The sequence below is a fragment of the Ostrinia nubilalis genome, chromosome 22 (assembly GCF_963855985.1).
Source record: "Ostrinia nubilalis chromosome 22, ilOstNubi1.1, whole genome shotgun sequence".
NCBI lineage: Eukaryota > Metazoa > Arthropoda > Insecta > Lepidoptera > Crambidae > Ostrinia > Ostrinia nubilalis.
Genome location: NC_087109.1, coordinates 9,592,808 through 9,618,025, shown reverse-complemented (window position 1 = coordinate 9,618,025; position 25,218 = coordinate 9,592,808). Strand labels below are relative to the sequence as shown.

At 46.6% G+C, this 25,218-nt stretch overlaps 1 protein-coding gene across 1 annotated transcript in view; it reads right to left on the bottom strand.

The window, feature by feature from the left end:
- Positions 1-2,340: 2,340 nt before the first annotated feature.
- LOC135083072 (uncharacterized) overlaps positions 2,341-25,218 on the bottom strand; it is a 58,404-nt gene continuing 35,526 nt past the window's right edge. The window contains exons 17-28 of the mRNA XM_063977836.1: positions 20,428-20,603; positions 19,598-19,718; positions 18,565-18,644; positions 17,815-17,937; positions 17,008-17,104; positions 16,007-16,215; positions 11,208-11,420; positions 6,884-7,054; positions 4,478-4,591; positions 3,515-3,653; positions 2,964-3,078; positions 2,341-2,467 (exon numbers count right to left, since the gene is read on the bottom strand). Of these exons, the coding sequence (XP_063833906.1) occupies positions 2,341-2,467; positions 2,964-3,078; positions 3,515-3,653; positions 4,478-4,591; positions 6,884-7,054; positions 11,208-11,420; positions 16,007-16,215; positions 17,008-17,104; positions 17,815-17,937; positions 18,565-18,644; positions 19,598-19,718; positions 20,428-20,603 (1,685 nt within the window). The remainder of the gene's footprint in view (positions 2,468-2,963; positions 3,079-3,514; positions 3,654-4,477; positions 4,592-6,883; positions 7,055-11,207; positions 11,421-16,006; positions 16,216-17,007; positions 17,105-17,814; positions 17,938-18,564; positions 18,645-19,597; positions 19,719-20,427; positions 20,604-25,218) is intronic.

Here is a 25,218-nt window from a genome sequence, read left to right as displayed (position 1 = left end):
TCAGTGAAAAAAAGATCGCCTTTTTTATTTGGCAATATTTCGACATTAACAGATATTTATTATTTATGTATTCGTCATTAGAGTTATTCACTCACGCCCAGAAAGAGAAATTAGTTTTTTGAAAGGCCTTAATATGGCTTTTGTAACTTTTTGGACTTTAAATAAAAGCAGTCATTATTATAAGCCATTTTATTGATATTTACCTCAAAGATTAATGTATTTCATTTTATTAATAGGAAAATGTCGTAGTTTTTTAATATCCGGTATCCGGCCGGATAGTAAATTTAGGCCGGATATCCGGCCTACCGGATAGTTACCGGATATCCGTTTCATCTCTAGTAAAAAGTCACTTACGTGTATGGCAAGATACAGTCACCATATCCTCGGCGCGGCGTCGTCGGCGAAGCCCGCCTCGCGCGCCTTCCAGTATTCACCAGTAAACACCCACGTCTCTTCGCCGTTCTCCACGCGTTTGCTAAACGGACATAATAGCATATTAATATTGTAAATGTTTTATTTTTATGGTTAAAGATACTCCATTTTATTAAAAGACGACAGTTAATAAGCCAACGTACAGGATGCGTTGCGGCAGCGGTGTGAAGCCGGAGTCGTAGTCTTACATAGAAAAATCTGTGGCGGGCACACGCGAAATCCTTGCGGTGCGGCGCCGCAACGCTACGTGTGCTTTAGCTTTTATTTGCTAAACACCAGCTTTTGTATGTCCTGCCGCGTTTACGTCACTCCGGACGCTCGCCGCGTGCTCAGTCACAGAGCAGAGACTCACCGGAACCAAGCGGGTGTGTGCTGACTTTGTTCCAGCGAGTGCTTGTATTGTTCCGCCGCGTCTACGTCACTACACATCTAGAGACTCACCGGAACCAAGCGGGCGTGTGCTCGGGCTGACTCTGTTCCAGCGAGTGCTTGTATTGTTCCGCCGCGTCTACGTCACCACAGCAAGAGACTCACCGGAACCAAGCGGGCGTGTGCTCGGGCTGACTCTGTTCCAGCGAGTGCTTGTATTGTTCCGCCGCGTCTACGTCACCACAGAGCAGAGACTCACCGGAACCAAGCGGGCGTGTGCTCGGGCTGACTCTGTTCCAGCGAGTGCTTGTATTGTTCCGCCGCGTCTACGTCACCATAGAGCAGAGACTCACCGGAACCAAGGGGGGTGTGCTCGGGCTGGCTTTGTTCCAGCGAGTGCTTGTATTGTTCCGTCGCGTCTACGTCACCACACATCTAGAGACTCACCGGAACCAAGCGGGCGTGTGCTCGGGCACGCCGCGGCGTCGTTCGCGCTGACTTTGTTCCAGCGAGTGCTTGTATTGTTCCGTCGCGTCTACGTCACCACACATCTAGAGACTCACCGGAACCAAGCGGGCGTGTGCTCGGGCACGCCGCGGCGTCGTTCGCGCTGACTTTGTTCCAGCGAGTGCTTGTATTGTTCCGTCGCGTCTACGTCACCACACATCTAGAGACTCACCGGAACCAAGCGGGCGTGTGCTCGGGCTGACTCTGTTCCAGCGAGTGCTTGTATTGTCCCGCCGCGTCTACGTCAACACAGAGCAGAGACTCACCAGAACCAAGCGGGCGTGTGCTCGGGCTGACTCTGTTCCAGCGAGTGCTTGTATTGTCCCGCCGCGTCTACGTCACCACAGCTAGAGACTCACTGGAACCAAGCGGGCGTGTGCTCGCGCTGACTCTGTTCCAGCGAGTGCTTGTATTGTCCCGCCGCGTCTACGTCACCACAGCTAGAGACTCACCGGAACCAAGCGGGCGTGTGCTCGGGCTGACTCTGTTCCAGCGAGTGCTTGTATTGTCCCGCCGCGTCTACGTCACCACAGCTAGAGACTCACCGGAACCAAGCGGGCGTGTGCTCGCGCTGACTCTGTTCCAGCGAGTGCTTGTATTGTTCCGCCGCGTCTTCGTCACCACAGAGCAGAGACTCACCGGAACGAAGCGGGCGTGTGCTCGGGCTGACTCTGTTCCAGCGAGTGCTTGTATTGTTCCGCCGCGTCTACGTCACTATAGAGCAGAGACTCACCGGAACGAAGCGGGCGTGTGCTCGGGCTGACTCTGTTCCAGCGAGTGCTTGTATTGTCCCGCCGCGTCTACGTCACTATAGAGCAGAGACTCACCGGAACCAAGCGGGCGTGTGCTCGGGCTGACTCTGTTCCAGCGAGTGCTTGTATTGTTCCGCCGCGTCTACGTCACTATAGAGCAGAGACTCACCGGAACCAAGCGGGCGTGTGCTCGGGCACGCCGCGGCGTCGCTCGCGCTGACTTTGTTCCAGCGAGTGCTTGTATTGTTCCGCCGCGTCTACGTCACCACAGAGCAGAGACTCACCGGAACCAAGCGGGCGTGTGCTCGGGAACGCCGCGGCGTCGTTCGCGCTGACTTTGTTCCAGCGAGTGCTTGTATTGTTCCGCCGCGTCGACGTCGCCTTCTTCTAACGCTCGCTGGTCTGGCCTGGATATAAAAACAAAAATTAATATCAGGTTTCTAGTAAGGTAGTGCCTAACTGGGATTCTGGTCCACTTGCGCGAAGTCATAAGCGCAAAGAGCTATTTGCGCGCGGATAGGGGGCGTTCATTAATTGGTGTTAGAGATGTCTGATGTTGGCTTTTTTATTGTTTAGTCTCCTTTTACGGCATAAAGAGTGGGAGTTACATTACTCTACTCTGCATAGATACATGGATTGATACATTTGATGAAAATTTTAATAAGCAGGTTTTATATTTGTCTGACGTGTTTTGTCGTTACACAGATCGGAATCGGTTTCATACATTATGTGACACGTCAGAAGTCATCACGCCACGACACAACACTCTAATGTATGAAATCAATTCAAATCTGATGTGTCAAGATGACACAACACGTCATTCAAAATATTAATCAGACTTTGTGCCGTTTCTTTTCTTTATTTTCTTACGCAAATAAAATACTTCTTGATAGTATATCATACCTGAGCCGAGTATCAGTGTGGGGAAGCAACTGCCGCATGCCAGGCTCCATCTCATTTAGCTCCATCGCAAACCGCGTGAACCCGTAGTACAGCTCGTGTTCCGGCGGCATCGCGCCTGGAACATACGGGGCAAATTGGAACATTTTCGTCGAGTTGGAACATTTTCATCGAAGTGGATGGAACATGTTCGTCGAATTGGGGCGAATTAGAACATTGACGTCTAATTGGAACATTTTCGTCGAACCGGAACATTTTCGTTGAATCGGTACACACAAGTTGTATAGTTTACACGTCGAGCAGGAACATACGTTGAATAAGAACTCTATTTGTCGAATAGGCACAATTTTCGTCAAGTAGGAACATACGACGAATTGGATAATATTCGTCGAGATGGAACATATACGCCAAGGGAATATATTCTTCGAAGGAACATATTCGTCAAATACAGTAAAAGTACAAATACATAAAATACAAATTAATCCCTTATTATTCACCCAATTAGTCTCTTAACCAAATATAGATGCAAATATAATCATTGTAGAGAAGCTTACCAGGCCTCCAAAGACACCGGGCCGCCGGTGGTTCCCCGGCGTATAGGGCTTCTGACCACCTCCCTTGCAAGCGAAGCCGTGTGCCATTGCCAGTCACGCAACCGCGGACTTCGTGTCTGGTGCTGGACCAGGAACTAGCCTGGAACATAAAAAATTAAATTGACTTGGACATTTTGCACTGCGCCATAAAGTTCCAAATTAAGCAAACTTGCTTTGTAATTAGTTAAAAACTCAGGGTGTTCCTACTACTACGAGTGTGTGTCTTGGGTGCTAAATAAAACCAAGAACGTTTCTGAGTTTTCTGCGGTCATCCCATAATTGAACAGGTACCTACAAGCACTTCCTTGTGGGACACCACAGGGAATAGCTAAGACCAGGGATTGTCTTCCGAATAAGCAAAAACAAATTAAAAAATATTCAGTACGGGAGCTCAATTTGTAAGCTTCACAATGAATTTGCGTAATTTTGCAGTATGATTAAACTATTCCCAAAACTAATCTACGATCATCTCAAAGCTAAACAAATCTGTATTTCTATTTATCCTGTCATTGGAGGCGTTTGGCGAAAAATAGCGCTAGCTAGCACTAGGAAGCAAAATGGCGTCCTTTTAGCGGTAAGTGCTGTCACTGTTAAAAAAATGTATGGGAAAACGTCACTTTTAAAGTTTAGCAAACCGTCTCCGAAAACATCCTATAGTTCCAAAATACATTGACAGTGGGGCGCCACCATCAATACTGGATCGCTGGTTCCGATTTTTGCTGTTGGAAACCATATAGTTGAACGATGGTAGCGCCCCCTGTTATTGAGTTTGGTGGGACAGTTCAGCGTGGGTCATCTATAGTTTCGGCGGTTGCCATTGCGATCGCCATTTTGATAACAATTTCTAACAAGTGCTATTATCGGCCAAACGCAGCTATTCATTACAATATTTGATCAGTTAAAAGCATGTAAAAACAAACTTACCTTGATAAAGTTGAGTTTGCACGAGATGTCAGTGCCGTGGCAAGTTATATGCATGTCTCCGTACTGGTCCACCCAACGCTGACCTCCGAACAGATTGTGCACGCACGTTGTGACCTAATGAAAAGTATTTATTTAAACTTCAATGCCACACTATTGTAATTGGATAGGATCGTGTTCTTGCAGTGGAGACTAAGGCTAATAACTCATGGCGCGATTTTCACCCGCGCCCGCAGCTTCTGTAGAATGCAGATACTTATGTAAAAACTAATGCACAACTCACGACGCGGTTTTCGCCCGCAGCGGGCGCGTTTGTAATCGGGTCCCGTTCGGCAGTTTTCGCCCGCGCATAAACCGCCCGATCGGCGGGCGACCATTTTGTACCAGTGACTTAGCACGCGGCGCGATTTAAAATCGCGCCGTGAGTTCTTAGAATAACCACGCAAATAACCACTCCCGTGAGTTTTGAAATAAAATCGCAATTCCACAAACGGCGCGGGCGCGGGTGAAAATCGCGCCGTGAGTTCTTAGCCTAAATGACCTGATGATGATAATAAGTTACGGACAGCAGATGACTTCTTGACTACTGGATTCATGAAATACCATCTATAGTTAGCGACACGTCGTCTGAAGGTAAAGAAAGACATAGAAACCACCTTGCAGGCACGTTGCCTGTAGCTGTTGCGTGGAGTCTACCCGACTCATACGATAGACATTAATCAATAACTACACATTTAATCGATTCCAAGCGAGTTTAAAAGTAGTATACTAGTATAGTATATTGTATATGTATTAAATACACGACCTCATAAAGGTAGCAGAAAAGCTCTGGATGCAGGCCACTTCGTTCGTTCGTTTCAGTAAATGACGTCCACTGCTGGAAAAAGGCCTCCTCCAAGGATTTCCTCAATGCACGGTCCTGCGCTGCCCGCATCCAGGCTCTTCCCGCGACCTTTACCAGATCGTCGGTCCACCTAGTAGGAGGCCTGCCCACTACCAACCAGCCAATCTGGAAATCATTGGGGGAGATGTTCAGCAGTGGACGCCTTGTGGCTGAAATGTTGATGATGATAAGTTTAAAATACCTTATTCCAGCTGTAGTGGTCTCCGGGTGGAACTCCATGGACTTGCCCCAGAACTTGGACTCGATCCGCGCCTCTTACCAGAAGTTGATTATTACCTTATTCCAGCTGTAGTGGTCTCCGGTAGTAATCAGGCACACGTGCACTCGGCCAGTGGAACTCTATGGACTTGCCCCAGAACTTGGTCTCGATCCGCGCTTCCTGCCAGAAGCTGATTATTACCTTATTCCAGCTGTAGTGGTCTCCGGTAGTGATCAGACGCACGTGCACGCGGCCAGTCGGCTGGAACTCCATGGACTTTCCCCAGAACTTGGTCTCGATCCGCGCCTCTTACCAGAAGTTGATTATTACATTTAACTTCAATTTTAACTTCTACCCTTCTACCTCTACCTTCGCACTCACAGCTTTCTGCATAACCCAGGGGTCGACTGGCTGAGAATGCTTAAATAGCATTAAGTCCACCTTTTGTACCATCTTATTGTGCAATAAAGTTTTATAATAATTATTATTATTACCTTATTCCAGCTGTAGTGGTCTCCGGTAGTGATCAGACGCACGTGCAGGCGGCCAGTCGGCTGGAACTCCATGGACTTGCCCTAGAACTTGGTCTCGATCCGCGCCTCCTACCAGAAGTAGATTATTACCTTATTCCAGCTGTAGTGGTCTCCTCATTCCAGCTGTAGTGGTCGCCAGTAGTGATCAGACGCACGTGCACTCGGCTAGTCGAACTCCATAGACTTGCCCCAGAACTTGGTCTTAATTCGCGCCTCCTGCCAGAAGTTGATTATTACCTTATTCCAGCTGTAGTGGTCTCCTCATTCCAGCTGTAGTGGTTGCCAGTGGTGATCAGTCGCACGTGCACGCGGCCAGTCGGCTGGAACTCCATGGACTTGCCCCAGAACTTGGTCTCGATCCGCGCCTCTTACCAGAAGTTGATTATTACCTTATTCCAGCTGTAGTGGTTTCCGGTAGTGATCAGTCGCACGTGCACGCGGCCAGTCGGCTGGAACTCCATGGACTTGCCCCAGAACTTGGTCTTGATCCGTGCCTCCTGCCTGTAGTTGATTACCTTATTCCAGCTGTAGTGGTCGCCAGTAGTGATCAGACGCACGTGCACGCGGCCAGTAGGCTGGAACTCCATGGACTTGCCCCAGAACTTGGTCTCGATCCGCGCCTCTTACCAGAAGTTGATTATTACCTTATTCCAGCTGTAGTGGTCTCCGGTAGTGATCAGACGCACGTGCACTCGGCCAGTCGGCTGGAACTCCATGGACTTGCCCCAGAACTTGGTCTCGATCCGCGCGTCCTGCCAGAAGTTGATTATTACCTTATTCCAGCTGTAGTGGTCGCCAGTAGTGATCAGACGCACGTGCACGCGGCCAGTCGGCTGGAACTCCATGGACTTGCCCCAGAACTTGGTCTTGATCCGCGCTTCCTGCCAGAAACACCATCGTGGCGACTCCGCGTGGCAGGCCGATATCGGCGGGTGGTGGGACACCTGGGCAATTCACCATAAGGTATTACAAATAAAAAATAAAACAGTTTATTCAGTACATAGGCCCTTTCCCACGTCCCAAATACACCACTACATTTTTATCACCGAAAAAAATTTAACAGGTTATGTAGAAACGTGTGAAAAATTTAAAGCAAAAGAAAAAGAAATGTTTTTCATAAAGTTAATTTTTTTTGTTAAATTTTCTTTAGTCCGCATTTTACGCGTCACAGCTGGGTCACTCCGCTGCTCGCTAAAGTAGTCGTACGCGCTCGCATATTGCCCCGATCTGTCTGTCTCGCTCACGCCTCGACCACGCTTCCAGTGTTATTATTACATTACAGTAACTTAGCTAACTTCAAGTAATTTTGAGTTCTAATAAATGTTACATTATCTTACGTAAATAGTGCTAGCGACGCGTGTGCCCATAAATTACCAATTTTGGGATGAAATTTTGAGTAACTTTATTTAACTTTTTTTTTTGCATAAATAGGATCAATAACTCATTACCCAGAATTTTTTTTTTCGGTGATAAAAATTTTGTGGTGTATAGCTTGCCCTACCACCACTTCGGGACAACATATGGGCTGGTGCTGAGAAGAAGTGGCGGAAGAAAATCAGTCACCTTGGTCAGCCTCTTTTTAAATCAAATACAGTAATTTATAGCTTACATGACACGTAATAAGTGTGAGCTATTGCTTGAAGTTCACCGACATAAGATTACTCGTATGTACTACGTCTCCTTTTCTCTTTATAAAAGTGTAAAAGAGAAAGATATACTGTCACGGTGACAAAAAGTAACCCGAGCGCGAATAGCCTTCGGCTGCTGCTATTACGCAGCAGCAGAATGTGTCTAGCATCCGTTACTGCGTTCTTGCATTCCGCTACTGCGTTCCTGTTTTCCACTGCTGCATATTTATCCCGCGTTTTTTTATTCCGTTGCTGCATCTAGCAGGTCACTCCTGTGTCTAGCATTCCGCTGCTACGTCTAGCATTCCACTGCTGCGTTCTTGAATTTTGCTGCTATATCATTCATTTCGCTGCTGTGTTATGAATGAAGTCTGCTGTACCCATGCGCTGGACTGACCAGTTCAAAACGGCATTTAATGGTCCACTCCACGAGTGTACAAGAAAGGCTGCAGTGTGGGAGGAATGGCGACGGATTGTGAGGCTTGCCACTGGACCTGGAGTGACGACCACGACCACTCTGGCAAGAGTGTAGCGACGAAGAAGTTATGAAATCTATGTCCAACAGTGGACTAATAAAGGGTAAAATGAACAACTGACCTGCTCAGCGATGAACCGGAAGCCCTTGTCGTCCCTCACGCACTCGTAAGTCTCCGCCAGCAGCGGGTTGAAAGGCTTGCTGGCGGCGCGGTGGGCGGACGACGCGTACGCGCTCACAGCGAACGCTGCGATCAATGCTATGCGTTCCACTGCGTTCTTGCATTCCTCTGCTGCGCCTAGCATTCTGCTGCTGCGTTTAGCATTCCTCTGCTGCGTCTAGCATTCCGCTGCTGCGTTCTTGGATTCCGCTGCTGCGTTAAGCATTCCGCTGCTGCGTCTGGCATTCCGCTGCTGCGTCTAGCATTCCGCTGCTACGTCTAGCATTCCGCTACTGTCTAACATTTCGCTGCTGCGTTCTTACATTACGCTGCTGCGTCTAGCATTCCGCTGCTGGGTCTAGCATTCCGCTGCTGGGTCTAGCATTCCGCTGCTGCGTCAAGCATTCCGCTGCTGCGTTCTTCAATTCTGCTCCTACGTTCATCCATTTCGCTCCTGTGTTATGAAGTCTGCTGCACCCATGCGCTGGACTGACCGGGTCAAAACCGCACTCAATGGTCGACTCCACGAGTGTACAAGAAAGGCTGCAGTGTGGGAGGAATGGCGACAGATTGTGAGGCTTGCCACTGGACCTGGAGTGACGACCACGACCACTCTGGCAAGAGTGTAGCGACGAAGAAGAAGTTGTGAAATCTATGTCCAACAGTGGGGTAAAGGGTAAAATGACAAACTGACCTGCTCGGCGATGAACCGGAAGCCCTTGTCGTCCCTCACGCACTCGTAAGTCTCCGCCAGCAGCGGGTTGAAAGGCTTGCTGGCGGCGCGGTGGGCGGACGACGCGTACGCGCTCACAGCGAACGCCGCGATGAGTGCTATGCGTTCCACTGCGTTATTGCACTCTGTAGCTGCTATCTTGCTTTCCGCTGCTATGTTCTAGTATTCTGCTGATGCGTTTAGCATTTCGCTACTGCGTTCTTACATTCTGCTGTTGCGTTCTTAGATTCCGCTGCTGCGTTTTTGGATTCCGCTGCTGCGTTCTTGGATTCCTTTGCTGTGTCTAGCTTTCTTCTGCTGTCTAGCATTCCGCTGCTGCGTCTAGTATTTCGCTGCTGAGTCTAGTATTTCGCTGCTGCGTTCTTTCATTCTGCTGCTGCGTCTAGTATTTCGCTGCTGCGTTCTTTCATTCCGCTGCTGCGTATAGCATTCCGCTGCTGCATCTAGCATTCTGTAGCTGGATTCTTTCACCTCGCTGCTGCTTTTATTCATTCTGCTGCTGCCTCTAGCATTCCTCTGCTGCGTTCATTCATTCTGCTGCTGCGTTTTTACTTTCCTCTGCTGCGTCTAGCATTCCACTGCTGCGTCTAGCGTTCCACTGCTTTCTTTTTTTCATACTGCTGCTGCATTCCTGCATTCCGCAGCTGCATCTAAGATTAATATACACTGGTGATGATAATGATGAACAAACTGACCTGCTCAGCGATGAACCGGAAGCCCTTGTCGTCCCTCACGCACTCGTAAGTCTCGGCCAGCAGCGGGTTGAAAGGCTTGCTGGCGGCGCGGTGGGCGGACGACGCGTACGCGCTCACAGCGAACGCTGCGATGAGTGCTATGCGTTCCACTGCGTTCTTGCATTCTGTAGCTGCTATCTTGCTTTCCGCTGCTATGTTCTAGTATTCTGCTGATGCGTTTAGCATTTCGCTACTGCGTTCTTACATTCCGCTGTTGCGTTCTTAGATTCCGCTGCTGCGTTCTTGGATTCCGCTGCTGCGTCTAGCATTCCGCTGCTGGATTCTTTCACCTTGCTGCTGCGTTTTTTCATTCTGCTGCTGCGTCTAGCATTCCGCTGCTGCGTTCTTTCATTCCGCTGCTGCGTATAGCATTCCGCTGCTGCATCTAGCATTCTGTAGCTGGATTCTTTCACCTCGCTGCTGCTTTTATTCATTCTGCTGCTGCGTCTAGCATTCTATTGCTATGTCTAGCATTCCACTGCTGCGTTATTTCATTCTGCTGCTGCGTTTTTACTTTCCGCTGCTGCGTTCTTTCCTTCCGCTGCTGCATTTATCTATTCTTCTGCTGTGTTTAGCATTCTTCTGCTGCGCCTATCGTTCTGCTGCTGCCTTCTTTCATACTGCTGCTGCATTCCTGCATTCCGGACCTGCATCTAGGATTAATATACATCACCAGGATGATGATGACGAACAAACTGACCTGCTCAGCGATGAACCGGAAGCCCTTGTCGTCCCTCACGCACTCGTAAGTCTCCGCCAGCAGCGGGTTGAAAGGCTTGCTGGCGGCGCGGTGGGCGGACGACGCGTACGCGCTCACAGCGAACGCCGCGATGAGTGCTATGCGTTCCACTGCGTTCTTGCACTCTGTAGCTGCTATCTTGCTTTCCGCTGCTACGTTCTTAGATTCCGCAGCTGCGTTCTTGGATTCCGCTGCTGCGTCTAGCATTGCACTGCTACGGCTAACATTCCGCTGCTGCGTCTAGCATCCTTCTGCTGCGTCTAGCATCCTTCTGCTGCGTCTAGCATCCTTCTGCTGCGTCTAGCATCCTTCTGCTGCGTCTAGCATCCTTCTGCTGCGTCTAGCATCCTTCTGCTGCGTCTAGCATCCTTCTGCTGCGTCTAGCATCCTTCTGCTGCGTCTAGCATCCTTCTGCTGCGTCTAGCATCCTTCTGCTGCGTCTAGCATTCTTCTGCTGTGTCTAGCATTCCACTGCTGCATCTAATATTCCGCTGCTGCGTCTAGCATTCCTCTGCTGCGTTCTTTTATTCCGCTGCTGGATTCTTTCACCTTGCTGCTGCGTTCCTGCATTCCGGACCTGCATCTAGGATTGATATACACTGGTGATGATGATGACGAACAAACTGACCTGCTCGGCGATGAACCGGAAGCCCTTGTCGTCCCTCACGCACTCGTAAGTCTCGGCCAGCAGCGGGTTGAAAGGCTTGCTGGCGGCGCGGTGGGCGGACGACGCGTACGCGCTCACAGCGAACGCCGCGATGAGTGCTATGCGTTCCACTGCGTTCTTGCATTCCGCTGCTGCGTCCAGCAGTTCAGAGTATTCTAGTTCTTCGCACAGTCGCTGGAACAAAAAATATTATTTAAGAATCGTGTTGCGATTTTGTAAGTCCTTGCTAAGCAAGATAAAGAGGTAAAAAATTCTAAGAATTTTCATGGTCTATGACATTATAGTAATCGGCCAGGTGTGAATTAGATGAAAGAGATTTTAATAATAAATAATTCGAGACTGAGATCCTTGCCATTGTTCTTGTATAGCAGGTTCCATAGCGAGGGGCCCCTGGGGTGGGGCGCGGGCAGGGCAGGCAGGGGCCTTGGGGCCCCACTGCCATCACTTCGTCGTTTCAGCCGAAAGACGTCCACTGCTGGACAAAGGCCTCCCCCAAGGATTTCCACAAAGACCGGTCCTGCGCCGCTTGCATCCAGGTACTTCCCGCCATCACTTACCTGGAGCATATTAAGTGGCTCGTTGATGGTCACCGGCATGGAGATCTGACTAAGGTCTTTCCCAATGTTCTTGTACAGCAGGTTCCAGAGCGATGGCCCCCCGGGCGTGTGGCGGGGCCCCAGTGACGTCACTTATTAACATGTTGCTTACCTGTAGCATATTCAAGGGCTTCTTGCTTACCTGTAGCATATTCAGGGGCTCGTTGATGGTCACTGGCATGGAGATCTGACTCAGATCTTTGCCAATGTTCTTGTACAGCAGGTTCCATAGCGAGGGGCCCCCGGGCGTGGGGCGCGGGCACGGCAAGCAGGGGCCCTGGAGCCCCCAGTGACGTCACTTGCCTGTAACATCTTGCTTACCTCGTCACCGGCATGGAGATCTAACTAAGATCCTTCCCAATGTTCTTGTACAGCAGGTTCCATAGCGAGGGGCCCCGCTGCCATCACTCACCTGCAGCATATTCAGAGGCTCGTTGATAGTAACCGGCATGGAGATCTGACTAAGGTCTTTGCCAATGTTCTTGTACAGCAGGTTCCATAGCGAGGGGCCCCCGGGCGTGGGTCGTGGGCAGGGCAGGCAGGGGCCCCGGCGCCCCAGTGACGTCACATATCTGTAACATCTTACTTACCTGTAGCATATTCAGGGGCTCGTTGATAGTGACCGGCATGGAGATCTGATTCAGATCTTTCCCAATATTCTTGTACAGCAGGTTCCATAGCGAGGGGCCCCCAGGCGTGGTTCGGGGCCCCGGGGCCCCAGTGACTACATACATACCTGCAGCATATTAAGTGGCTCGTTGATGGTCACCGGCATGGAGATCTGACTCAGATCCTTGCCAATGTTCTTGTACAGCAGGTTCCATAGCGAGGGGCCCCCGGGGGTGGGGCGCGGGTAGGGCAGGCAGGTGCGGCGCGCCCAGCAAGGGGCCCGCGGCTCCAGTGACGTCACATACCTGTAGCATGTTCAGAGGCTCATTGTTGGTGACCGGAATGGAGATCTGGCTGAGGTCTTTCCCAATGTTCTTGTACAGAGGGTTCCAGAGCGTGGGGCCCTGGGGCCCTAGTAACGTCATAGTGCGGGGCCCCGATGACTTTACATACCTGGAGCATATTAAGTGGCTCGTTGATGGTCACCGGCATGGATATTTGACTAAGGTCTTTCCCAATATTAATTCTTGTACAGCAGGTTCCATAGCGAGGGGCCCCCGGGCGTGGGGCGCGGGCAGGGCACGCAGCGCCCCAATGACGTCACATACCTGTAGCATATTAAGGGGCTCGTTGATGGTCACCGGCATGGAGATCTGACTCAGATCCTTGCCAATGTTCTTGTACAGCAGGTTCCATAGCGAGGGGCCCCCGGGCGTGGGGTGGGGGCCCCGGGGCCCCACTACCATCACTTTTTTTTCTTTTTTTTTACCTGTAGCATATTAAGTGGCTCGTTGATAGTGACCGGCATGGAGATCTGACTAAGGTCTTTGCCAATGTTCTTGTACAGCAGGTTCCATAGCGAGGGGCCCCCGGGCATGGGGTGGGGGCCCCGAGGCCCCACTACCATCACTTTTCTTTTTTTTTCTTTTTTTACCTGGAGCATATTTAGAGGCTCGTTGATGGTCACCGGCATGGAGATCTGACTGAGATCCTTCCCAATGTTCTTGTACAGCAGGTTCCACAGCGAGGGGCCCCCGGGCGTGGGGCGCGGGCAGGGCAGGTAGGGCCCCAGTGACGTCACATACCTGTAGCATATTCAAAGGCTCGTTGATGGTCACCGGCATGGAGATCTGACTCAGATCCTTGCCAATATTCTTGTACAGCAGGTTCCATAGCGAGGGGCCCCCTGGGGTAGGGCGCGGGCAGGGCAGGCAGGGGCCCCGTGGCCCCACTGCCTACATACCTGTAGCATATTCAAAGGCTCGTTGATGGTCACCGGCATGGAGATCTGACTAAGATCCTTCCCAATGTTCTTGTACAGCAGGTTCCACAGTGAGGGGCCCCCACGCGTGGGGTGGGGGCCCCGGGGCCCCACTACCATCACTTTTTTTTTCTTTTTTTTTACCTGTAGCATATTCAGGGGCTCGTTGATAGTCACCGGCATAGAGATCTGACTCAGATCCTTGCCAATGTTCTTGTACAGCAGGTTCCATAGCGAGGGGCCCCCAGGCGTGGGGCACGGGCAGGGCCGGCAGGGGCCCCGGGCCCCAGTGACGTCACATATCTGTAACATCTTACTTACCTGTAGCATATTCAGGGGCTCGTTGATGGTCACCGGCTTGGAGATCTGACTCAGATCTTTCCCAATATTCTTGTATAGCAGGTTCCACAGCGAGGGGCCCCCGGGCGTGGGGCGCGGGCAGGGCAGGCAGGTGCGGCGCGCCCAGCAAGGGGCCCGCGGCTCCAGTGACGTCACATACCTGTAGCATGTTCAGAGGCTCATTGTTGGTGACCGGAATGGAGATCTGGCTGAGGTCTTTCCCAATGTTCTTGTACAGAGGGTTCCAGAGCGTGGGGCCCTGGGGCCCTAGTAACGTCATAGTGCGGGGCCCCGATGACTTAACATACCTGGAGCATATTAAGTGGCTCGTTGATGGTCACCGGCATGGATATTTGACTAAGGTCTTTCCCAATATTAATTCTTGTACAGCAGGTTCCATAGCGAGGGGCCCCCGGGCGTGGGGCGTGGGCAGGGCAGGCAGGGGCCCCACTGCCATCACTTACCTGCAGCATATTAAGGGGCTCGTTGATGGTCACCGGCATGGAGATCTGACTGAGATCCTTGCCAATGTTCTTGTACAGCAGGTTCCATAGCGAGGGGCCCCCTGGGGTGGGGCGCGGGCAGGGCAGGCAGGGGCCCCGGGGCCCCACTACCATCACTTTTTTTTATTTATTTTTTTACCTGAAGCATATTAAGTGGCTCGTTGATAGTGACCGGCATGGAGATCTGACTGAGATCCTTCCCAATGTTCTTGTACAGCAGGTTCCATAGCGAGGGGCCCCCGGGCGTGGGGCGCGGGCAGGGCAAGTACGTCAGTGACGTCACTTATCTGTAACACGTTACTTACCTGTAGCATATTCAGGGGCTCGTTGATAGTGACCGGCATGGAGATCTGACTAAGATCTTTCCCAATATTCTTGTAGAGCAGGTTCAATAGCGAGGGCCCCCCGGGCGTGGGGTGGGGGTCCCGGGGCCCCACTACCATCACTTTTTTTTCTTTTTTTTTTTACCTGTAGCATATTAAGTGGCTCGTTGATAGTGACCGGCATGGAGATCTGACTAAGGTCTTTCCCAATGTTCTTGTACAGCAGGTTCCACAGCGAGGGGCCCCCGGGCGTGGGGCGCGGGCAGGGCAGGCAGGGGGGGCCCCGGGGCTCTAGTGACGTCACATACATGTAGCATATTCCTTACCTGTAGCATATTAAGTGGCTCGTTGATAGTGACCGGCATGGAGATCTGATCCTTCCCAATGTTCTTGTACAGCAGGTTCCATAGCGAGAGGCCCCCGGGCGTGGGGCGGGGGCCCCGGGGCCCCACTACCATCACTTTTTTTTCTTTTTTTTTTACCTGTAGCATATTAAGTGGCTCGTTGATAGTGACCGGCATGGAGATCTGACTAAGATCCTTCCCAATGTTCTTGTACAGCAGGTTCCATAGCGAGGGGCCCCCGGGCGTGGGTCATGGGCAGGGCAGGCAGGGGCCCCGGCGCCCCAGTGACGTCACATATCTGTAACATCTTACATACCTGCAGCATATTAAGTGGCTCGTTGATAGTCACCGGCATGGAGATCTGACTAAGATCCTTGCCAATGTTCTTGTACAGCAGGTTCCACAGCGAGGGGCCCCCGGGCGTGGGGCGCGGGCCCCGGGGCCCCAGTGACTACATACCTGTAGCATATTAAGTGGCTCATTGATGGTCACCGGCATGGAGATCTGACTCAGATCCTTCCCAATGTTCTTGTACAGCAGGTTCCATAGCGAGGGCCCCCCGGGCGTGGGGTGGGGGCCCCGGGGCCCCACTACCATCACTTTATTTTTCTTTTTTTTTTACCTGTAGCATATTAAGTGGCTCGTTGATGGTCACCGGCATGGAGATCTGACTCAGATCCTTGCCAATGTTCTTGTACAGCAGGTTCCACAGCGAGGGGCCCCCGGGCGTGGGGCGCGGGCCCCGGGGCCCCAGTGACGTCACATACCTGTAGCATATTCCTTACCTGTAGCATGTTCAAGGGCTCATTTATAGTGACTGGCATAGAGATCTGACTCAGATCCTTCCCAATGTTCTTGTACAGCAGGTTCCATAGCGAGGGGCCCCCGGGGGTGGGGCGCGGGCAGGGCAGGCAGGTGCGGCGCGCCCAGCAAGGGGCCCGCGGCTCGATGCCGTTCTGGTTCAGGCGGAGGGTCACTTGTTCTGCTGACAGCACTGTGGAAGAGAAAATTCGAGTTAGTAACCCTTTATAAGGGATTTGACATCAGTAATAATACATGTAGTTGAGTAGAGTAGCTGAAACATATCGAAGCCATTGGGTGCGTTTGGCTGAAAAAAGCGCTTGGAAGCGCTGAAAAAAGCGCTTGAAAGCGTGACGTGTTTCATTCATTTTTTTAGCAGTGACAGTGCTTACAGCTATCGCCATTAAGCGCTTTTTCCGCCAAACGCACCCATTGACAGGCGCGTTCTAGCCAGATCTGGTCATATATGACTTATTTAAACAGTTGGTTGGAATAAATGTAAAAATCACGCTACAAAACTTCTCATTGCATTAAGTCCTAAGTGAAGCATCACTATTCATTGGCTCAATACATCAATGAACTAAAGCTGCACAATAATCATATTTTGTACATTCAGGAAACTTCTTAAATCAACTAAATCGATCGACATCTAATGATTCCACCCAGCGATCCAATACCTGAACTGCCTGTGTCTGTAGGGTAGAATATATGGGTAAAGCCTGGTCCGTGAGCACGTAGAATTTTGTCCAATGACCCCAAGCTACCCATCCTTATCGCTTGCGCGTAATTATATTGCTGTCGCGACTGTGCGACGGGCGCCCGCAGTGAGTGTGCGAGCGCGACAACAACATAATTACGCGCGAGCGATAAGGATGGGTAGCTTTGGGTCATTGGACAAAATTCTACGTGCTCACGGACCAGGCTTTAGGTAGATATACAGCTGACTAGATTTAAAGAGTAAGCCACGACACGCAAAGCAACTCACTCGCACCGTCTGAGTTGTCGGAGCTTGCCGATCCTTCTTCGCTGCTGAGCGAGCCGGCCTCTGATGACGAATCTCCATCCAGCTCGATCACGCCGGCCTGTGGAGATATCGATAAAATAGATTAATATCGCTAAAGCCTGGTCCATGAGCACGTAGAATCCCGTCCAATGACTGCCCATCCTTGTTGCTCGCACGTAATTATGTTGCTGTCGCGCTCGCACACTCACTGCGGGCGCACGTCGCACAGTCGCGACAGCAATATAATTACGCGCGAGCGATAAGGATGGGTAGCTTGGGGTCATTGGACGGGATTGTACGTGCTCACGGACCAGGCTTTAGATCGAGTCTGAATAACGGATCATAGACAAGTTACAATAACTTCGAAATTACTTCACGTAGCGAAGTAACTAACATGTTTCAAAATTTTACAACCCGGTCGAGTTAACTGCGTACCTGGCAGCCGTGACGTCACATGAAGCTCTGGTACGCATGGGACGAACGCGGGGAGTGCGAGGGAGTCGCATTCCAGCGTGGTGCGCAGTTAGCTGGATCGGGTTGTGCCTGTCACGTTTTGTCACTTGTCTAGAGGGCTGTATATTAACCGCTGAATGTTTTCGTAAAACAGCTAAGACTCGGCCAAGTAACCTTTAGAGACGTGTGATAACTGATTTTGGATTTACCAGAGTATTATATCAATAACCCTCCTTTTGGCGCAGTCGGGTAAATATTATAACTCTTCATAAAGGCCTTTTGTCATTGTATTTTGAACTTAAGTGCCTTGTCTTTTTGTATTTGTATTTGGCATACCTCATCAGCAGCGAGTATTTCCGTAGGCTTCAGGTCCTCGTCATGCTCCTCCGCGTCAAAGAACTCGGAAGCGGAGACACAGGAGGAGCTGTAGCTTAGAGACTGCTGGAACTGTCTGTTCACCTGTTGAGGGTAGGGAAGCATGAGACGAGCTGGTATTATACAACTACCCTCAAAATTATTTGAGGTTATTCCGCTTATCTCGATTGTTTCTCATAGGGTTATACCACTCGCCCCATCAATGGGAGATTGTGAACGTTTCGTGTAATTCCTGTTAAGGTGACCTGAAAAGGGCCTACATAGTAATAAAGAACATGATTTGAATTTTCTTCACAATGCCCCATCAATGAGGATTGTGAATTCAATATCAGTCGCAGGTTTTGGAACTGTTTACCCGTTGAGGGCAAGGGAAAAAACGAAACGATGGTCCCGTCTTAATACTAATAGCACCTATTACATAATAACTTTATAGTCCATCGTAGAAGATAGCCATGATTAAAATTGTTTAGTCAATAAATTGATTGATAAAGTTACTCCTGTACTTTCACATCGCGATGCAGCTTCCACCCTAGCGCCATCTAGTGGTGAGCGTTGTAATTACTTCCTAAACAATGATGATTACAACAAGCACAGTGGATCTTGAAGCACAGTGGTAACTACGGCATCATGGCGCTAGTAGTCTTGATATATTTTTAATGTGGTGTTGTTACACTCCGTTTTCGAAGTTAGTTAAAAGATCAATAAACTCACCGGCTCGGAGTTGTTGCCCATGGACGATATTTCAGCGATATCCGACGCGTCGTGGATGCGCGACAGGCGGGACCGCAGCTCTGCGCACAAAACTTCGCACGTCATTATTTACGCACCCATGCCAGGGTCACGCGGATTCATTATTTACAAAGCATTTACAAAATCATTTTAGTCTATGACAGTCCGCTGATGGACGAAAAAATGCCTGTCTATAGAGCATAACGGTGGAAGTGGCGGAGAGGTGAGCCAGCAATAGATGCAAAAATCTTCGCTCCGCTCATAGATGGACAGGTAGCCTTATGCGGGTTGCAGACCAAGAGCTAAGCTAAGTTAGTTTCGTTTAGCTCGCATAGCTGACGCAGTTTCCCATAGAATTGGCATAGTTTTCAGTCTACACACGACTATGGGAAACTGCGTCAGCTATGCGAGCTAAACGAAACTAACTTAGCTTAGCTCTTGGTCTGCAACCGGCATTATAATGAGCAATATCTCAGCGTCAAATAGTTCGTGACACTCAAAGTGGCCAAAGAGTTCGCAACACGTCTTTGTTCCAATGAGGGCTATCGTTTTTATACTTAACAGTTGGCACCCCCGGCGATTAACAGGACCTTACTCTACAGTGGCGCCATCTTGATGAGTGCAAATGCGATAGTCCTCCTATCACTTTCGCGCTCACAAGTTGGTGCCACTGTCTTCGCGACTAGCAAGTGACAGGACCTTACTCTACAGTGGCGCTAACTGGTGAGCGCTAAAACGATAGCCCTCATTGAAATAAAGTTGTGCTATCAACTTTTTGGCTACTTTGGGTGTCACCGAACTATTTGACCCTGACTGTAGTATAGACAGAGGACAACACAGCTAGATTAACTTTGTGGCATCTTATACAGCTAGGTAAACTTAAACTCTCCGGACGAGAGCATATCAAGTGTAATACAGTGGATCTTGTGGCGTTTGTAATAAATACTATTGTTCAACGAAAATGTATAGTCTGATGAGCTGTTGAAGTTTTAGAGCCACAAAACTCGTGTCTCACCCGAGTTCTGCTGCAGCGCCGAGGTCAGGTTAGTTCTGAGAGCTGCCACCACCGCCCCTGGCGGCGCTGCGGTCGTCTCAGCCGCGTCCATCGCCGCACGCAGTCTGCCTCGCTCGCACACCTGGATGATACGAATATGTGTCGTAAGGATTAAGGGTTTAGGGCTCAGTTTTGATAGTTTTGAATCAGTACTGTTTCAGGATCACAAGCATACGAATTTGTGACGTAATGATTGACTATTAAGGCTTAATTTTTATAGTTCTGAATCAGTGACACCTAACAATTTGAAACACAGACAATTTTATTTATCCTCGGATGAAATTTCCTTGGATGAAACGTCACCCAAGTCTGATCGAGGACTAGTAATAGAGGCTGTACCCCCCACACCACCGTCGGCCTTTAAGGTCCCCGATGTTGTGTAAAGCCTGGTCCTGGTCCAGCCTGGCGACTGTGCGACGCGCGCCCACAGTGAGAGTGCGAGCGCGACAGCAACATAATTACGCGCGAGCGATAAGGATGGGTAGCTTGGGGGTCATTGGACAAAATTCTACGTGCTCACGGACCAGGCTTTAGTTACATTTTTTCACTTACCAAAGTGGACACAATCCCCTTCAAACTAGCCACCAGATCTTTAGCCAACACCGTAAAGTCTTCCCTCAGCTGATGGTCGGGGGTCAGAATGGTAAGGCTCCCAATATTGTATAGTTTCATTTTGGGTTTCAGCTTAGGTTTTTGTTAGTGGTTCAGTTGTAGATTCTAGCTACATAGGAGTCCAACAAAAGTTGGAATAGTTCCGTAAATATACATAGAAATAGTTTCGTTTCACTTACCAAAGTAGACACAATCCCCTTCAAGCTAGCCACCAGATCTTTGGCCAACACCGTAAAGTCTTCCCTTAGCTGATGATCGGGGGTCAGACTGGTAATAGAGGCTGGACCACCTGCACCCCCGCCGGTCCCTAAGGCCTCCGCCCCTGGGAGGGACTGAGGTCTCGCTGCTGCACATGCTATGGAAATATTTAGTTGTCTTTATATGGTCCGAATTGACAGTGACAGTTTTTTTACCAGTCAGGCTAAGTAGGATAGGGTGTAGAAACAAGGGTAATTGACACCGTTGACTTGACACACACATATAGACTTATTGTTGACATTTTCACAAATAAATTGATTTGATTTGTGGTTACAATACACATGTCTTTGCCATCAAATTCTAAAGGAGAAAACGAACTTTTTTTTAAACCAAACACATAGGGTATTTCTATTCCTGAAAACAGAATATTTTTCCTGTAAATCAGATTTTTTAATGGCTTTGACATTTTTGACAGCTCTTAAAAAGTTAGTATGTTAATTGACTGGCGATATCAACTACCCTATTGTATTCTTTGGTTGGGTTACTTCTATGCCAATATGTATACTCGTAGATAGACAATTTTGAATACATAAAATAGACAGTAGACTGTACGAACTGTGAATTTATTATTATTTTTATTTTTTAGATTATAATAATACATTAAATAAAATAAAGTTTATGAAGAATAAAACCAAAACATGCATTGAGAGAATGAGATGATTGCTGAACTTATCTACGTACGGTATTGTGATAGATACATGGTTGATAGAAAATTAGTGTATTCTAAATTTACTTCGCTTTTCAACACTTATACAGGGTGTTAGGTAAATGGGTATATGAGCCGACACTAGCCCATGTTAACATGGGCATATAAATGGTATGGTGAAGTCAGAAAATTGATATCTTCATTTTAATTATGTTAATTTTCATACAAATCTGATTTTATAAAATTAATTTTGTATGAAAATTTAAAAAAATAAAATGATGATATCAAATTTCTGACTTCACCATACCATTTATATGCCCATGTTAACATGGGCTAGTGCCGGCTCATATACCCATTTACCTAACACCCTGTATAGGTACCGAAATAATTATTTTGCCTGGTAGCCTTGCAAGTCTTAGTAGTAATAATATAATAGTCGTATATCACATTTTTATATTTCAGCGACTAATGTTTATTGGATTTATCGCTATTTTGGCTGAAGAGATGTTTTTATGTAGCAAAATCAGCCCTGGAGATAAGATAACAGAAATTTTAGTATTACTACAGTCAGCACCAGGTTCAAACCTATATTATAACTAAAATCATGGTAGATTAACTACTTTGATGACAACTGTACTCATTTTGTTAAATACATTGACATTATAATCTCTACTACACTCAACATCAAATAAACCGCACCTTCCGCGACGCGAACTTTAAAGATTTTCTTCTGACACAATCATGGTACCCCGACAATATTGGTGTTATTTGAAAGCCCAATAAATATCCTTAAAGAAAAACACATTTAATTTCTTAATAAAAGATTAACATATACCATAAATGTGACTTTAAAGAAGACCTCACTTTGGGCTCACCTCTGGGATCAATTAGACCAAATTTTATGGTTATAAAACCAAATAATGATTACACGTGTCCTCTTTAACAGATGGATAGCGATTAATCCCAACTTAACAGTTTTATTGCCATAAAAGTTGGCTCAAACGTAACTACCTATTTTTTGAAGAAGTGACTCTGGATCCTTCTAAAGACACATTTTTAAGGTAAAAACCTTTCCTTTAATGAAATGAAGTTTAGAACTAGGCTTTTAAATGGTGCCAATATTGGTGGGAAGTGGGGATGCATACGTTTCAAAGTGCTTGTCGCGGGAGGTGCGATTTATTTGACGATGAGTGTATTTAAGTTTTAAGTGTACAAATACGTAAGATTATAGAGTAAAATGATTAAATTAAAATAAAATACAGTGCTACTCGTGGTAAATAACAGTTTCAAAATACTGAATTTCTTTAAAAAATGTGCTAAGTGTTAGCAAATGCAGAGGTATATTATAAGTACACAACGCAAGTAAAGTGAATATCTACATAATTTGTAATTTGTTAAATACATGTATAAATCTAATTTGTATCTAGTTACTAATAAACGTGTAATTATATTTTTGTGACTGCGACAAATTCTACTGTTGAAAAATACGAAAAATTTTACTTTACCAGAAAACGCTGTACAAATGGTACAAATCATTTGGTAAAATCCGTATTGCTTGCTATTCTTTCTGGAAGAATTAAGCTTAATCATATTTCAGATTAATCAAAGATTAGATGGACTTACATTCTTTGTAATACGAGTATAGATATTATTCATAATATTCCTGCATTCTGAGTAAGATCAACCTCTTTTAAACAACCCGATATAAATCAAGTATATTGTATTCCTGACAGATAGTATGCAACAGCCCCAAAATACAGAGTCTAGATTCAGGGTAGGTATATCATTATGCTCTAAGACAATGTATAATATAATGAAGAACTCACATCTTGCTTCAACTTCGCACTCCCTCAACACTTTGAATATGTATTGGCACACTGTCTTCATAACAAAAAACATTACCCCACCACTATCACTCGTCATTTTTAACTGTTTTTAATTAAAAAACTGGAGCAAAATCTGTCAAATCACAACAATTTTAAGTTTATCTTCTCTGTCTAATTAATTATAATAGAAAGAGATGCACACAAAACTAAACACACGAAAAAATGTAGACACAGTCTATTTCTTAACAGCATTGCAATGAAACTGTTTCATCTTATGAATAATTCAAATTATGCATCGTATCAAGGGAGTTACGCCTGTATTGTGAAATCAACTCTAAATATATCAACAATAAGGTTCAATTTAGCCTATTCTTTGGATTCTTGAAGTATTGGTCTTGTAAAACAATAGATTAGTATAGCGTAACGGATTTTAGTAGCACGGATTTACTAATCTTAATTCGAAAGGTATAAGGTTAATTTTCCAATGATCAGGTCTTAGTATCATTGAGATTACGGAGATCTGTATATTCTAGACTGTGATAAGATGATGTGATAACTGATAACAGCTGACAGATCACAAGGTCGAATAACATAGCTATTGCTAGCAGGTACCTACTATTACTCATACTGTGATAGCAATTTAGTTCCTTGTTTTGCTTATTTCAGGTTTAAATTATAAACAACTTTTAAACGTAGTTATGAGGTCGTAAACTTATGATAAAATGATTTAAAAAGTAATTGGTAGTATTTTTAAAAGTATTTGCGTAAAACTTTCTGTTATTGAATTAATTTAAACAGTTTTTAACGCGATACGCGGATAGGTATCATTAAAATATTACCTGTATTTGTTAAAGATTTCTGACCAGACCTCCCTATTCAGTAGAATATTAAAAAATAAGTAGTAATATTTTTACGAAAAATGTGAGAGCGGTGAAAGCATAAGTATTTGATGCTTGTTTTTAGTCGAAAGCTCATCAGACTCAACATTTCATTGCAAAATAGCGCCTTTTACGATTGCATAAGTATCAATTTTTAGCTTGATGTGCTGTCATAGATCATTCCCAAAGCAGACATTTTAGCTTGCTTTTAGCAGCATGCATTTTGCCTCCTGTCTCATAAAAAAAAGTAGAACGAGAAATGGCAGCGACTTTTTATTGTATTTTTGTGTGTTTTTGGTATATATATATTTTTTAAACCGTTGGGAGATATGAACCTTGAAAATCAAAACGACTAAAATAAAAAAAAGTTAACATCCCTATCTGATCCCTGTCCTTTTTTCTTTAGTTACAAGTATATTCTAATGACACGTACAATTTACAACCAAACAAAAATGATTTCGCCAATGGAATGTGAATTTTATGTCTGAATCGTAAGGTTTGAAACAGAAGCACGCATTTCTTTCCAATCAACAAATAAAATGGAACTATCTATCCGCTGCCATAACATTCGTGGTTTATGTATAACGTGATTATACAACTGAAGCTGTATATAATATAGCGATGCTTTTATATACAATGGTGAATGTGTCGAGTAGGTAAGGGATTCAAGTAATACAAAAATAAAAAATCAATCTTACGAACTAAAGTAGAGGCCAGAAATGTTGAAAGAAATGCTGGAATGCAAAACGAGAAAGAAACAATTAGATTTGTGTGGTTTTTATAACATTGATATTATATTTATTTATGTCAGGACCCAACAAATATTTATTATGACCTATTTTTTGCATATCATTGCTTAAAAAAAGAATAGAGCATTTTGTTGGACCCCAAAATATTCTAAACTAGCAATTAGCGCCATCTATCGAATTTCGATTGAACTTTGTACTGTACAGGATGAGTCAGAATTTTGATTTCCAATCGTAAATCATTGTTTTCGATTATTTTGTTACTTACTTATCTTTTGAATGAGTTCTAAAATAGTTTATTATAACTTGTGCTATGATAATTCACAATTACAATTTTTTTTTAATTATTTTGATGATGAATATGGTTTTCTCTTATATTAATCTTACATCAGGTGTGGAAATGCAATCTATGGACTATTGCCCAGATGGATGCCTTTTAACTCATCTCTTAAAAGCCTTATGGAATTTTAATAGTGTCAATATTATTTCATTTTTATGACTACAGATGGCGTAATATTCCTCAAACCCCAAGTGGTAGTATATGACTGCGTAACAATTGATTATATCTATTGTGTTTCGAATTCTCGATTTTCCGGGCTTGAAGTGATCAAGTAAC